The sequence below is a fragment of the Larimichthys crocea genome, chromosome I, assembly GCF_000972845.2.
Source record: "Larimichthys crocea isolate SSNF chromosome I, L_crocea_2.0, whole genome shotgun sequence".
Lineage (NCBI taxonomy): Eukaryota > Metazoa > Chordata > Actinopteri > Sciaenidae > Larimichthys > Larimichthys crocea.
Window position 1 is genome coordinate 42,597,090 of NC_040011.1, and position 12,970 is coordinate 42,610,059.

Consider the following 12,970-nt stretch of genomic DNA (forward strand, 5'->3'; position numbering starts at 1 on the left):
AGAGCAAATAAAAATCATATGAGTTGTTTTGTACATTTTGGATGCCTGTCGTCTGACCAACGGTTATTCCTCTTTTGCGCTCAGCTCCTTTCCCACTCTCCCCATGTCTGTATTATTGTTCTGTTTTTTGCTTAAACAGACTCCCTGCAAGCTGCTTCCTCATCCTTTCTCCTAACTGTCATCTTACTCATCTGTCCCGCTCCTTCCCATGCTCCTCTAACAACTCACATTTATACCTGACTTTCAGCTCACTTCCTCTTCTCTGACGGTAATTTGAATTTCTTAAAAACTTTGCTGGGCTAATTTGAGCTGTGCTGAGTTACAGTGAATTGTGATGTTGGGCTGGGTTTTCCAAAGATTGCAGTGTACAGGAACTAATTAAAGAGAGTGTTTAAAGTAGGTACAAGGAATCTTACAGTACAAGTAAGTGTTAAAGCAACAATGTGTAAATTATCTATCTTAAAAAAAACAAAAACAATTAAAATCATTTTGATGCTAGGCCCTGCACTCCACACCCCACCAACTATTTCACTAATTTTGGTGAAACTGGATCATATTTTATGTTTTTCTGGTTTTGGTTGCTGCATCCACTCTGTAATTTACAGTTTCCTGCTGGACAGTGAAGTAAACTTTTGTTTTGGACCATTGGGAAGAGGAGATTTTCAGCAGGCGAATGTTAAATGGTTAGCAGAGCCAGTGTAGTGCCAGAACCGGAGCTGGGCAAGCTGGAATGCAACAAGCCTCCAGCAGCCTCTATGGACCTGTTGACAGAATCAAAAAGACCAAATGGACCAAATTCAGGGGAGAAGCTGAAAACAAAAAACAAGAGAATGACTCGAGCAGAAGCCGCCTGATGAGACTAAATATGGGACTAACCTTTAGTCATCGGTGAGGCTGAAAGACAGATGGCATGCTGGGCTTCTTGCTGTTGGACTAGTAAGTAATATTAGGTGGCTGCTACGTCTTCTGTTATTGCACTTGACTGATGTTTGGCTGTTAGAAAAGTTGTCAACTCATTAGTTTTTGATCAGATCATATCACAAATACACAGCTGTCTGAACAGCTGTCCATATTGGTGTTGGTACAGTGGTATTGCACAAACTGAGGTTGCTAAATCTCAGAAATACCCGTTTCTGCGGTGTTGCTTTAATTTTTTGATCTGTCAGCATTTAACTTATCTTAGCATAAAGGTTAAGAGCAGGAGAAACACCTATCGTGGTTGTCTCCAAAGTTCAAGAATATGCCTAGAAACTCACTCATTAATACATTGCCATTTCTTACACAAACAGAACTTACAACTTAACATTTTACAATGAGGTATGTCCTCTAACCACCTCAGTTTTCCCCTACATCCAGTCTTTTGCTAATAAATACAGATTTTTCATTTGTGTTTCCTAGTGGGTAGTTAAAGATAATAAGACAATGGGTCAGGTTGGTATAGAGTTTTGGCATTGAGCATCTGTGCATTTGTAACTCAATGACCATAATAACGGCAATGTCCGTTTTCTTGACTGACTGCTTGCTGTACAGTTGCAAAGAAGGAAGTAAAACAAAACCAAAGTCCATGTCTGCAAGTCTCACAGATGGTATGTAACATTAGCATATAGTATATGTACATTGTGCAATAGTAAATCTAGGTTGTGGTAAACCGGTTTCCATTACCCTGAAGCTTTAAAGCTTTAGCAGTTTCATAAACTGCTTGATGGTAATGATAAAGGCTGGATAGCACTGCACCTCATCAGACAGAATCAATGAGAACAGTCTGCTCAGTAGTCTGGCTCTGCAAAATACACAGTGACTACACACAAATCCCACAGTGTTTACAACCAAAGACGACAAATACATCCTAGAATAATAAAAGGAGAGTGCTGTACACTGAAAAGTTCTGTACTTTGTGCAATATTCACTTCATATTGCGTTGCAAACAAGTTGAATAGCGCTAAGAAAATGTTGCACTTGAAATACAAAATGAAAAATCCCATGTGAGAGGTTTGGTAAGTCAAAAACAAAACAGCCATTGAATGGTGCGGCAGGGACTCGTGGATCCGTGGTCTATATGACTAATACATTTATTAGGCACTTAGTTTTGGCAAACTACTTCTGCAAATCTACGTCAGTTGTCTGACAAAACATCAGCCTCTGTGCTTTCACTCTTTCTGCTTCAAAGTTAGCCTGCAACTTTGCTACTACTCATAAACTGTAAAAATACAAACCGCACACCTTCTAAATTCAGTTCTCATCACACTTCACTCAGACGTGACAGAATAAAATGAACCATCTTAGTTTGTGTTTTCACTGTTCCACCATTATGAACTGGTTTGGTTGATAAATTGATATAAGCTCCTTCATCTGCAGGTTTTATGGAAACTTAGTTAAACACTCAACTTTGTTTTCATATATGCATATGCAGTACAGGCGCTGTTATGCTTTTTGGTTTGCTGACTAGAGAGCCACAGCAACATTTGACGGGCGCCATCTCTGTGTTTTTGATGTTAATGTACTGCAGACAATCAACCCAGACTCCTAGAAATGATGTTTACACACTGGTCATTTGTTTTGCCAATTACATTTTGTCGGAAAATGTAATTACTGCCTGGATTATCTAAAGTGGTCAATATTTTTTCCACTGAGGGAAACATGAGACCTCGATGATGGAGGCACGGGTTCACGGCTTGAGTCCTTGCGTGTGGTTAGGTTCAGGCAACAAAGACTGTGGTTTCGGGTACATGTTGGAAAACATCGCCTAACCTTTACCGAGCACTGGGATTGGCTAAACAACACTGAAGGTCTGCAGCCATGCCAGCAGCTCTGGGGCTGATGCTTGGGATGCTGATGTTTTCACAGGTATAATGCTTGCCATGTTCACTTTAGTTGTAACATTTATTACATAATCAAGAGTTCTTAAAAAAAACGAAAGCAGAGCTTTAGTGTTTTTGTGCGCCGTAGTCAGCATGACATTTTAAATAAACTGATTGGTTTTGAGGTGGAGTTACAGCAGCAGCGACCCCAACGCAGCCTCCAACTTAGCCCTCACGGCAAACCACTTGTTCCACAGCAAACACTGAGAAACTCAACTGATGCACAAAACGCATGGGGTACTTCAGTCACATGAGCCTTTAACCGTGTATATTCTGATGTGTCAGATGTTAGCAGCAATAGAAAAGAACTGGCTGATGTAATAAGATGACGCATAAAAAGTCCCTGACACACTGGAAACTGCGTGGTTGTTGCACCAAGGCTTAAGAAAAGTCCGTGACCACAACCCTTAAATGCAAGTTTCATATAGCTTTACCTTCCCTATCTCCTTATTGATCGATACATTGATACACGGATAACTCATTTGAAATAGGTGGATAAAGCGAGTTTCTTTTTTACTCTCACGTCTTTTCGGATCCAATGAGCCACTAAGATGTCGCTCATAAACCACACGCAATGAAACTCACTGAGAAACATGATGTTTACTTAGAAGTACTGTTTATCATGAGTATCATGAGGTTTTCAACAGAAATTCTCCACATTTTGCCTTATCATAAGCAACACTAAGCCATATAGACAACGACCACATTGCACAAGTAAGAAAATGTTAGATTTCTATCTCCTTGAACTACAGATATAATGTGTGAAAAACAGAATGACCTGATGTATAATGTTGAATTGTCACTGCTCAAAAAGCACGCAATACTGCAAGATGCAGCAGGTGAACACTAAAATACATCTGTTGTGCTAAAGAGAGAGCACGACCAGTAGAATTTTTTAATATAAAGTTACTATTTCCTTCCTGGTTTTACATTTGCATCTATTTCCTGCAACGTCGCTGCTGCTTCTGCATGCTGTTCACAGGAACTCAACGTTCCATCTATAGTATTTCACATTAAAAGCTTACAAGTGTGTCGGCTTACCAGGGAAATAAAAAAGCTGCCTTTATTGTGAAAAATGTCATTCCAGTATGATACGCTGGTGCGCTCCCTGAATCAGACTTGTGATATAATAACAGCAGGAGTATTTTTGGAAACTGAAATTTCAGTGATCAAAGAATAAACTGAAAAGGACTTTGGAGTGTAAGTCCATATTAAAACACAAAAACTGAATAAAATGTTTATAAAAATGTAAAATACATGTTTATATAAATGTTTGTTGGGTTGTAGAAAAATCAGTCAACAGTATGAGACTTGCAAATATTAAAAGCTGTAGGAGAGAAATAGTTTAACCAGAGGAACTAAAGTGGGCGTTTTCTGATAAAAAAGCAAATGTTGCAATAGAGGTTAAGTGTTGTATTAGTCATAATTATGAAGCACCATTAGCAACCGTTAAAAATTTCCCTGTAAAGCTCATACCAACATCAGCAGTTATATATAATATATATTTGAATGCTGCACGTTTACATGTCTTTTTTTCACAGCAGGATACTGACTGCGCGTGAGAAGGCCTGCTGTGTGCTTGTCTCACACAACTTCACCACAAACCACAGTGCAGTAGCGCAGTTTAACAGGACAACAGCAACATCCTCATTCCTACTTGCTGTGTGTCTATGTGTCACAACAGTTGGTTTGGAAATCACTTTGTAAAAATGCCGGAGAGCTCCGTTTCTAAATGGTAAGTCGAGACTTTTTCATTCGGTTTGAAATATATTGATTTGAAGTGATCATACAGTTCAGTCCAAGGCTCAGTGTGATTCTTAAATATGACTTCATTGATGATTTGTGTCCAGCAAGAAGAGAAAATGTGATTTTGGAGCTGATAATGCTGTAATATCAGTACAATCTATTACTTCCTGCAAAGAAAAGCATATAACACAACAGTAATTTTCCATGTGGTACAACAGCTCCATTTCGAAAGCAGAAACCAAAGAGTTTTTTTATCTGATTTCATGACATTAGTTAAGTATATACTTCATATTATAATAATATTATATTATAAATATTCTTTTACATATACAGTATGTCAAAATACATGTAAAATATGTAGATATATGTAGACATATAGCTTTGGAAATGACATGGGAAAGTCAATGTTGTTTGTTTTTTTAAACATATTGAGATCAGTGTTCCCGATGAAGTGAAGAAAGGTGGTTGAACAGGTGGCTGACTGAATATTACACTTCAACTCTCAACTCTAAAATCAACACCACCTGACCCTAAAGTGCCATGTTCTTCTGACTCATCACGTAACCAACACTCTGATAAGCATCGTGTAACAGGAAAATGAGCATGAGAACAGTAAATTTTTAATATTATGCATTTTAAACCCACACTTGCTGCAGCCTTTTCATAGCTGCTTTTAACAATGATTTCGTGTGGATAAAGATGTTAATGGAGAGTAAACAGTTATAGATGTTTCATAGTTAAAGTGCTCTTGATGTGCAAAATGAGAACTCACTTTCACTTTTGTCTTGGCAGTGAAAAGACTCAGTGGACAGGAGCTCGACGGACGATCTGTCTTGTGTTGCTCGTCCTCATGACCGGAACTGTAATGTTAACAGTCTACATTTCAAACCAAGCGCCATGGTTTTCTTGGACAACAAGCTCATGGTCAATCCAATCTCACAACAATATGACATTTGGCACTGTAAGTATGTTTAATGGTCATTGTGGTTGTGTCGTCTTTAAAGAAAGACAGCTATCAAAACATAAAATCAACACACATAATGCATCGGAATTATTTTTGCTTCTGTTTGAGTCAAGCAATGTATTTTTTTTTTAATGCTACTTTTCGAGGCAGAATGTTTAACATTCATCCGTCGATTTTCAGCTGCTTAAAATTCAGCCAGTAAAATGTTGTGTAACAAGTGTGGAAGCAAATAAGAAACATAATCATTTTAACAATTTTAGGGTTTAAAAAAAAAGGTTCAAATTTCAGGTTGGTCAAATTTGATTGGGCAGATTCCTGATCCAGAAATATAAATAGAACAACAGTCAAATTCAGCTGTGGCTCAGTGGTTCAACCTTTTCTGGATTGTGACCTGTTAAAATGAAGCGATGCCCATGTGCGACCTACATTACAGATACATGAAGTTTGACTAAATAATGCTTTTCCCTTTTGACTGCATTTTGGCTCGATCGCTTATCCTGTACTTGGTATTCCTATTTTCCAATTTTCGATCAATCAGATCTAAAACTATTTCTATATTTTTTAAAATTCTAAAATGATCTAATCTAATTTCAGAACAAATTAATTCAGACGCATAATTTTCAGCATCAAATATACCAATGCTGTAAATACTTCAAATATATTCTTATTTGCTTCTATAAGTTGCTTTTTAGTGTACTGTTGAAATATGTGCCAGTGCACGGTTTTCTTAAATGATTTGTTCACACAAAACTCAAAATGATACATCTTAGAAGCCGCACAAATGTGTGTCCATTGTTGTGAAGAAAGGTGTGAATCAACAGGATATTGGTCTGGAATGTGTGACTTACTGTAAATGGGCATGTCTGTACGAGGTGACTAATGTATTCTTCTGCAAGTCATGTGGAAAATGTAATCAAGTACTTATCACTCAGTTTCAGAGCCGTTGCAATTACTAATTACTCAACAGCAAAAGTAAGAAGTTACATTACTCGTTTATTTATTATCTGCATTTCATTTAATTTCATTAACCATGAACAGCTAGCTCAATGTTATCAGGACGAGCGTTAAACTAACTGTTGTCCTGAGCTCTGAACAAAGGCAGGTGTTTCCTGAGTGCAGCCTGACTTACCACTGAGTAAGTTAGCCACTTTCCCACGCCTTTGCTTCTTGCACTAGTCTAACATTTACTGAATCTGACTCTGTCAACTGAATGCACATAGAGGAAACCATCCATCAAAGAAAAAAAAAGCCGATACCGAAAATTGTTAAAGTAAAGGAGCATTACTGGGATTAGTAACTGTAATGTATTCCCTGAATCTCAAATTTAATTCCCTTACACCACTTACTGAGAGAAGTAATCACATGTATGATACTGTGTAATAACACCTTATGCGTTAGTGCCAGCATTGATCCTAGGGCTTTATTAAATATAAATTCATACACAAAGATGATTTGGAAAAATGAGAAGCGCTGCCTTCAAATGAACTCGTGAGCTTGTGGTTACACATGACAGATGAAAACCTCATCACCCAAAGGCGGAGGGGAGGGGGGGGGCATCCATCTTGCCTCTTCTTGTCAACACAGTAAACATAACCCCCGCATTTGAAAGCAGCTAGAGACAGCAGAGCTTGTGGTGCACTGTGGCACACACTCACTACACTTTACACTGCTCGAACAGCCAAGCGGTCACACATTTGCACAAATATAACAGGTCAAATTTACATTGCCTTTTGTGTGAACACATCATATCCATCTTTGTCATTTCTAACATTTGAAAGTAAACAAGTTCACAATAAAAAAAAATCCTGTGCTAATTAGGTACAAGAACCTCATGTGCAAATCTCACCAGCTGACCCTTCAGCAGAGTTCTTTGTGGCATATCCCCACCGGTACACATTCATACTGGATGAACACGATAGATGTCGACAGGAAAGCCCATTCTTGGTTCTTGTGATCCCAGTTGCACCCCACAACCGAGAAGCCCGTGATACTATCCGCAAGACATGGGGGAAAGAAAGCAAAGTGCTGGGACAAGTGGTCAGCCTCTACTTCTTGTTGGGACTGTCCAAAGAGGAAGATGGAACAGAAGCCCTTCAGAAGCAAGTAAGTTGTTTCATTTTCAGTATGATTGAATTTTCTGTCACTCTCGACCATCAAAATACATAAATGTTATATACATATATACTGTATAGAGAGTGAGGAAATCATTCTGTGGTTCACTGGGGGGAAATCCAAATGCATCTCTGTTCTTGCCATTCAAATAAATAGTCTAACGTGAATCGCTTGCTCCACTGCCACTAAGTGGCCAAAAGATCTGTTAACTACTTCTTTTAACCTTCCTATCTCCCCCTCTTCAGGTGTTAGAGGAAAGCCAGACACATCATGATATTCTCCAGAGTAATTTCTTGGACAGCTACAAAAACCTCACCATTAAAACCATGGTCATGTTGGAATGGCTCAGCTCCCATTGCCCCAACACGGCCTACGCCATGAAGGTCGACTCGGACATGTTCCTTAATGTCCACAAGCTCGTTGACATGCTTCTGAAAGCCCCTCGACATCTTTACATGACAGGAAAGGTTGCAAGAGGTGCTGCTGTTCTTAGAGACCACAATTCAAAGTGGTTTCTGCCTGTTTCTGTCTTTTCTAATCCAACATACCCACCGTATGCCCTGGGACTGGGCTATGTGTTCTCAATGGATTTACCCAAGAAGATAGTGGATGCCTCTGCACATGTAAAAGCCATTTACATTGAGGATGTGTACGTGGGAATGTGTATGAAAAATTTGGGAATTGAAGTTACAGATCCTCCTAATGGTGGCTTGTTTAGGACAACAATACCTTTCCATAGTGTCTTGATGAAATGCTACTGGACCTCTGTCATTACAACAATACTAGAGAACTCTAAACAGATTTCAGACACATGGAGAAAGTATCAGACTGAAGCACAAAGTGGCTGCTGAGTACATCCACCTGTGCCTTACGAGAATTATGACTGTTGCATTATGTAACTGCATAGTCACATTGCACAGCAGTTACAGTATGACTAATTGTGAACTGATGTCCATTTTGAAACATGTTCATGTTTTATATGTTTGCGAAGATTGCACAAATGATGTCAATAGACTAAAGATTATAGGACGTTTCATAGAATCTAACACGTGTGATTGAAATGAGCTTTCACAGGATTGTTTGCACATACATGCTGAATGTTAACCTCAATATTCTATTTCCAAAGTAATTTTAAAGCTGTGAAGATGAATGATCTGCCGACAGGGATATGATGTACAAAATGCAAGAGGAATTGTTTGGGGGGTTTTCTGCTGCTTTTTTAATCTTCCATCTTGACTCAATGTATGTCTGGCACGTCAGTTTTATGAGTGAACAGAGCTCCAGTTATGATTTAAAGAAAATGTAATCAAGTACTCCTTGATGAGGTAACTGTAATCTAATGGCAGTCAATTTTTAGAATCTGATTGTTACTGTTACTACGCGACCTTGTCACAAAATGTTGGTGGTGGTGCTCAGATTTAGAAGCTGGGTACATGAAATAAACAAAGTGAGAGCACACACACAGAGTTTAGTTTGTGAATCCACCTGGATAGTCTCTGCTTCAGAGACATTTCAGGTTGTCTGTGGAGGTTTGACCAATCTGAGTGTCTGATTGGCTTGTGGAGCGTGACGTGGGGCTCTGTTTTTCTTCCAAAAGTTGAATCTGGCTCAACTTCTCTCCCGGACGCCGGCGACATTTTTGCGTTGCCGACTGCCGGTGCGAAAACGCACGACCCCCACTGAAATAGAACCCCCACCCTCAGCTATAAAGAGAAGTGATGCAGGCATCATTGACTATGATGTGAACAAGCGTATTGCACACACTGTATTTTGCAACCTTATTAGAAAGTATCTGATTATAATGTCAGGTTGTGATGATTTTGTGACTGATGCAGAGTTACGGAAGAGGAAGTTATGAACACAGAAGATGAAACAATACAAGACTTCCAGAGAAGCTGTTTGAACAGGAGTGATTCGCTTGCAAATAAACAACAGCTGCACACCATGTGGCTTTTATCTTCGATAACGTGATCTGTGTTCTGTGTTGAAGCTACAGTATTTCTCCTGCTGTAGAGCACACACGCTGCAGTAACAATGGTGTAAGTAATTATTGTGAAGTCATTATTTTTCATTTAATTTTGTTATGCAACATATTTTTGCAAGTAGGCTTCAACAGAACACTTTGTGGGTGCCTTTTTTGGTTAAATGTGAAATGTTCAACTCTGTTGAATGCATTCCTAGACTTTCAAACTTTGGTGTTGACCTTCAATGTCCTCAGAGGATGAATCCTAATGACTTCGGCGAGCCTTGACCTTTTGTCTAGCGCCACCAGCATGTCAACATTTTCGGTTCAGGGTGGAAGATCTCGACAACTCCTAGATGGACTACCATAAAATCTGGATATTTCTGTTCTTGCAGGATAAACTGTAAGAACTTTGAGCTTCATCTAGCAACATGATCCAATCAAAACATTCAATTCATCCAATCACACAGAAAAACTGAATAGAGGTAGGATAGCTTGTATATTATTACATGTACTGTAAATACCCTCTAACTTAGCCTGATCACAGGTTGAAAGATAAGACCCAGTGTGTACTTTTTACTGTTAAACATCTCTGAGTGGTGCATTATGGTGAACGAGTGAATTAAGTTACAACAGTATGACGTTGTACAGCTTAGAAGCCTGAGTCAGAGAGAATTACGTACTAGGATCATGTACGGACATGCAGTTCTTTGAGCATGTATGAAACAGTTTCTCTAATCTCCTGAGTAACAAATGTTTATTGGAAGCCTGTGGAAGTGTTTACCCCCAGAATGATAGCATAATCTATGAAATCTCAAATGGTATTTAGTTCAGAGCGATCAATCAAGCCTGCAGCCAATGCAGGCCTTTAGAAGTAAATCAATCAACAAGCTTTCAGTGGACGAAAACATTTATTTTATTTGATGCAGCACACTTTGCTACACTAGAGTGAACTTTAAATCTGATGATGGATATAATTAAGAGGGTTTTCCACAATGTTATTATTAAATTTGTCACGCATATATAAACATATCTTTTTTTATTTTCTAATCAGTTCTCTCTACGTAGTGGGTTTAACACATTAATCTCATCAGGGTTATAAAAGTGAATTGATCTGTCATCCGTTAGAAAAAAAGGTATATTTTGACATTGTCACTTCCTGCAGTGCAGTCAATGAGCGAGACACAACAAAAAAATTATTTTCCCTTTTCTTTTTTTGGTCTTCCTCTATCGCTTCCTGTCTGCTTCATAAACCTTATAAATAACAGCTGAAGCTGCACGGTGTCTGACTGAGCAACCTGTGGGTAGATCAATTTAAACTTATCGTGACATAGATCTCCTCTTTGTGAGAACAGCTCCACAGCTAGAAATAACATAACTGACATGTAACACGTTGTCGAAATCAGTCACACTTTGTGTAAATCTTTCCTAATTCACATTCTTTAAAGCTTCTATAAAGAATCTGAACTCCAGGTAGTCTGCAAAACATCAACAGGAAGAAAAAAAACCTCGCCAAAACCTTCAACACCTCAGCCTAACTAACTTTATGAAAGCCACATCCTGATATGACTGCCGAATAAGAATAATTATCAAACACGCACACAGCCCATAGACAGAACAACAACCAATTTTTTTTTTTTTGTCTTTAATTAGTGTTTTTAGATTTATTGCAATAGCAGCAGCTTCAAAGTCAACACGGTGCTTTAGGCCTCAGAATGATCAGCTTCAAAGTCAACACGGTGCTTTAGGCCTCAGAATGATAATAGATAGAAATAACTCACATTGCTAGGTAGGCAACTGGGTTTTGTGTTTGTGTGTGCTGAAAGTCTTTAAAGGGTTGACATCTCTCATCCCACACCACTTGCCACAATATGTTATTTTATCTCATACTTGAGCGAGCCCTGGATATTATCTCACGACGCCGTTGGCGGTCCGGGCCCTCCAGGTTGAGAACCACTGCTGTAGACCGTAGACTGTTTACAGAATAATGTCAGCTATGATTTAAGTGACATGCAAACATGAGCAACAGTGCTCTCTTGTGGTAAGCAGGAAAAAAGAGCAAAGAGAAGAAAGAAAATAAAGAGTTGTGTTGTAGGAAATCAGGTTATATGAGTGAAAGATTTTAAACATTTGCTCAAATAAAATGGTGCTAATTAAGTTTTCTTAGCTTTGGCAAGATATAACACACTTTAGTTTTGTTGATGTGCTGTTACTATGGCTACCAAACCCATACAGTATATTAGATAACTCAGTATGAGATCCCATATTCACCCTCTTTGACAGTGGTGCTCAATATTAGCCACTAAAATCACCAGCAAGAAAGGCGTGTATCACCTTTCCACCTCCGTTACTAAAAAGTCTGTCAGGGTGTGGGTTTTATTTCAATGTCAATGCATTTGTGTGTCTGTAAAAGTTTTTTAAAAATCCAAGGCTGAGGCTCTTCCATGAGAGGAACGCAGATAAAGAGACAGTGAGTGAGACAGATAAAGAAATGTGTTCAGCCAGCCTGTCAGAATCACTACAAGAATGTTGTAGTTGTATGTTTTTGATTTTTTACTTACAGGGACTAAATATTATGAGTGGATAAACAGCAAAAAGAAATGTCATCTAACATGAGGACATGTTGCTCCAGTGGCTGACTGCTGTGACAGGTCCAAGGTTAAACTGTTATGGTTTTTGAATGACCTCAAATATTCCAATCCGTGGCTCCACACAGTCACGATCTAAACTTGGTCTTCTCCAGGGCCTGTTCTGCTGCTCTACTTCCAGCCACTCTGTCACCCCCATGTCTCTAACTATTTGTGTCTTTTACAACCACTCTCTCTCTCTCTCTCTCCACAAATCCTCTCCAAGACAGATGGGTCTGAAGGTCAAGTCGAGCCAGCTGAGTGTCTGGTCAACTAAGTTTTGGGGGATGGGACGGTTTTTGTGCCTGAGAATCAGCTCAGTGTCAGCATCCGGACTCAAACCAATGAGCTTGTGATTCATCATAAATCTATAAAGTCAAGTCAAGTCAAGCATCCCTGTATGTTTTGTTAGGATGTTGAGTCATTGCATTTTTGGCACAACCTCACTTCCCTGCAACCTGTCCTTCCGCACCTCTGGTTAATCATTAGGCAATAAATTCCCGATTAGTGACAAGTGAGTTCTTGGGTGTGGACTTACTGATTTCCTGTGTAGGCTTTCGTGTTGTGGTGACAAATTATAGGAAAATGCTGATAAGAACCGTCTGCTCTCAACCACAAGGGGTCACTGAATGGTTTGTTGGTTTATGCTACGCCGTCATCAGATCCGGACTTAATTGCTCTCCACTACTGTCATCGAAAC

General features: G+C 39.0%; 1 protein-coding gene across 2 annotated transcripts; it reads left to right on the forward strand.

The window, feature by feature from the left end:
* Nucleotides 1-4,340: 4,340 nt before the first annotated feature.
* Nucleotides 4,341-9,643, forward strand: LOC109137099 (beta-1,3-galactosyltransferase 2). Of its 2 annotated transcripts, none has more exons than XM_019254513.2 (4): nucleotides 4,341-4,593; nucleotides 5,397-5,565; nucleotides 7,387-7,671; nucleotides 7,926-9,643. In XM_019254513.2, the coding sequence occupies exons 1-4, from the start codon at nucleotides 4,529-4,531 to the stop codon at nucleotides 8,529-8,531; spliced, it is 1,125 nt and encodes a 374-aa protein (XP_019110058.2). In that variant the 5' UTR covers nucleotides 4,341-4,528; the 3' UTR covers nucleotides 8,532-9,643. The 2 variants fall into 2 exon arrangements, with proteins under 2 accessions (XP_019110058.2, XP_019110060.2); XM_019254515.2 differs by having other exon boundaries at nucleotides 7,529-7,671.
* Nucleotides 9,644-12,970: the final 3,327 nt, after the last annotated feature.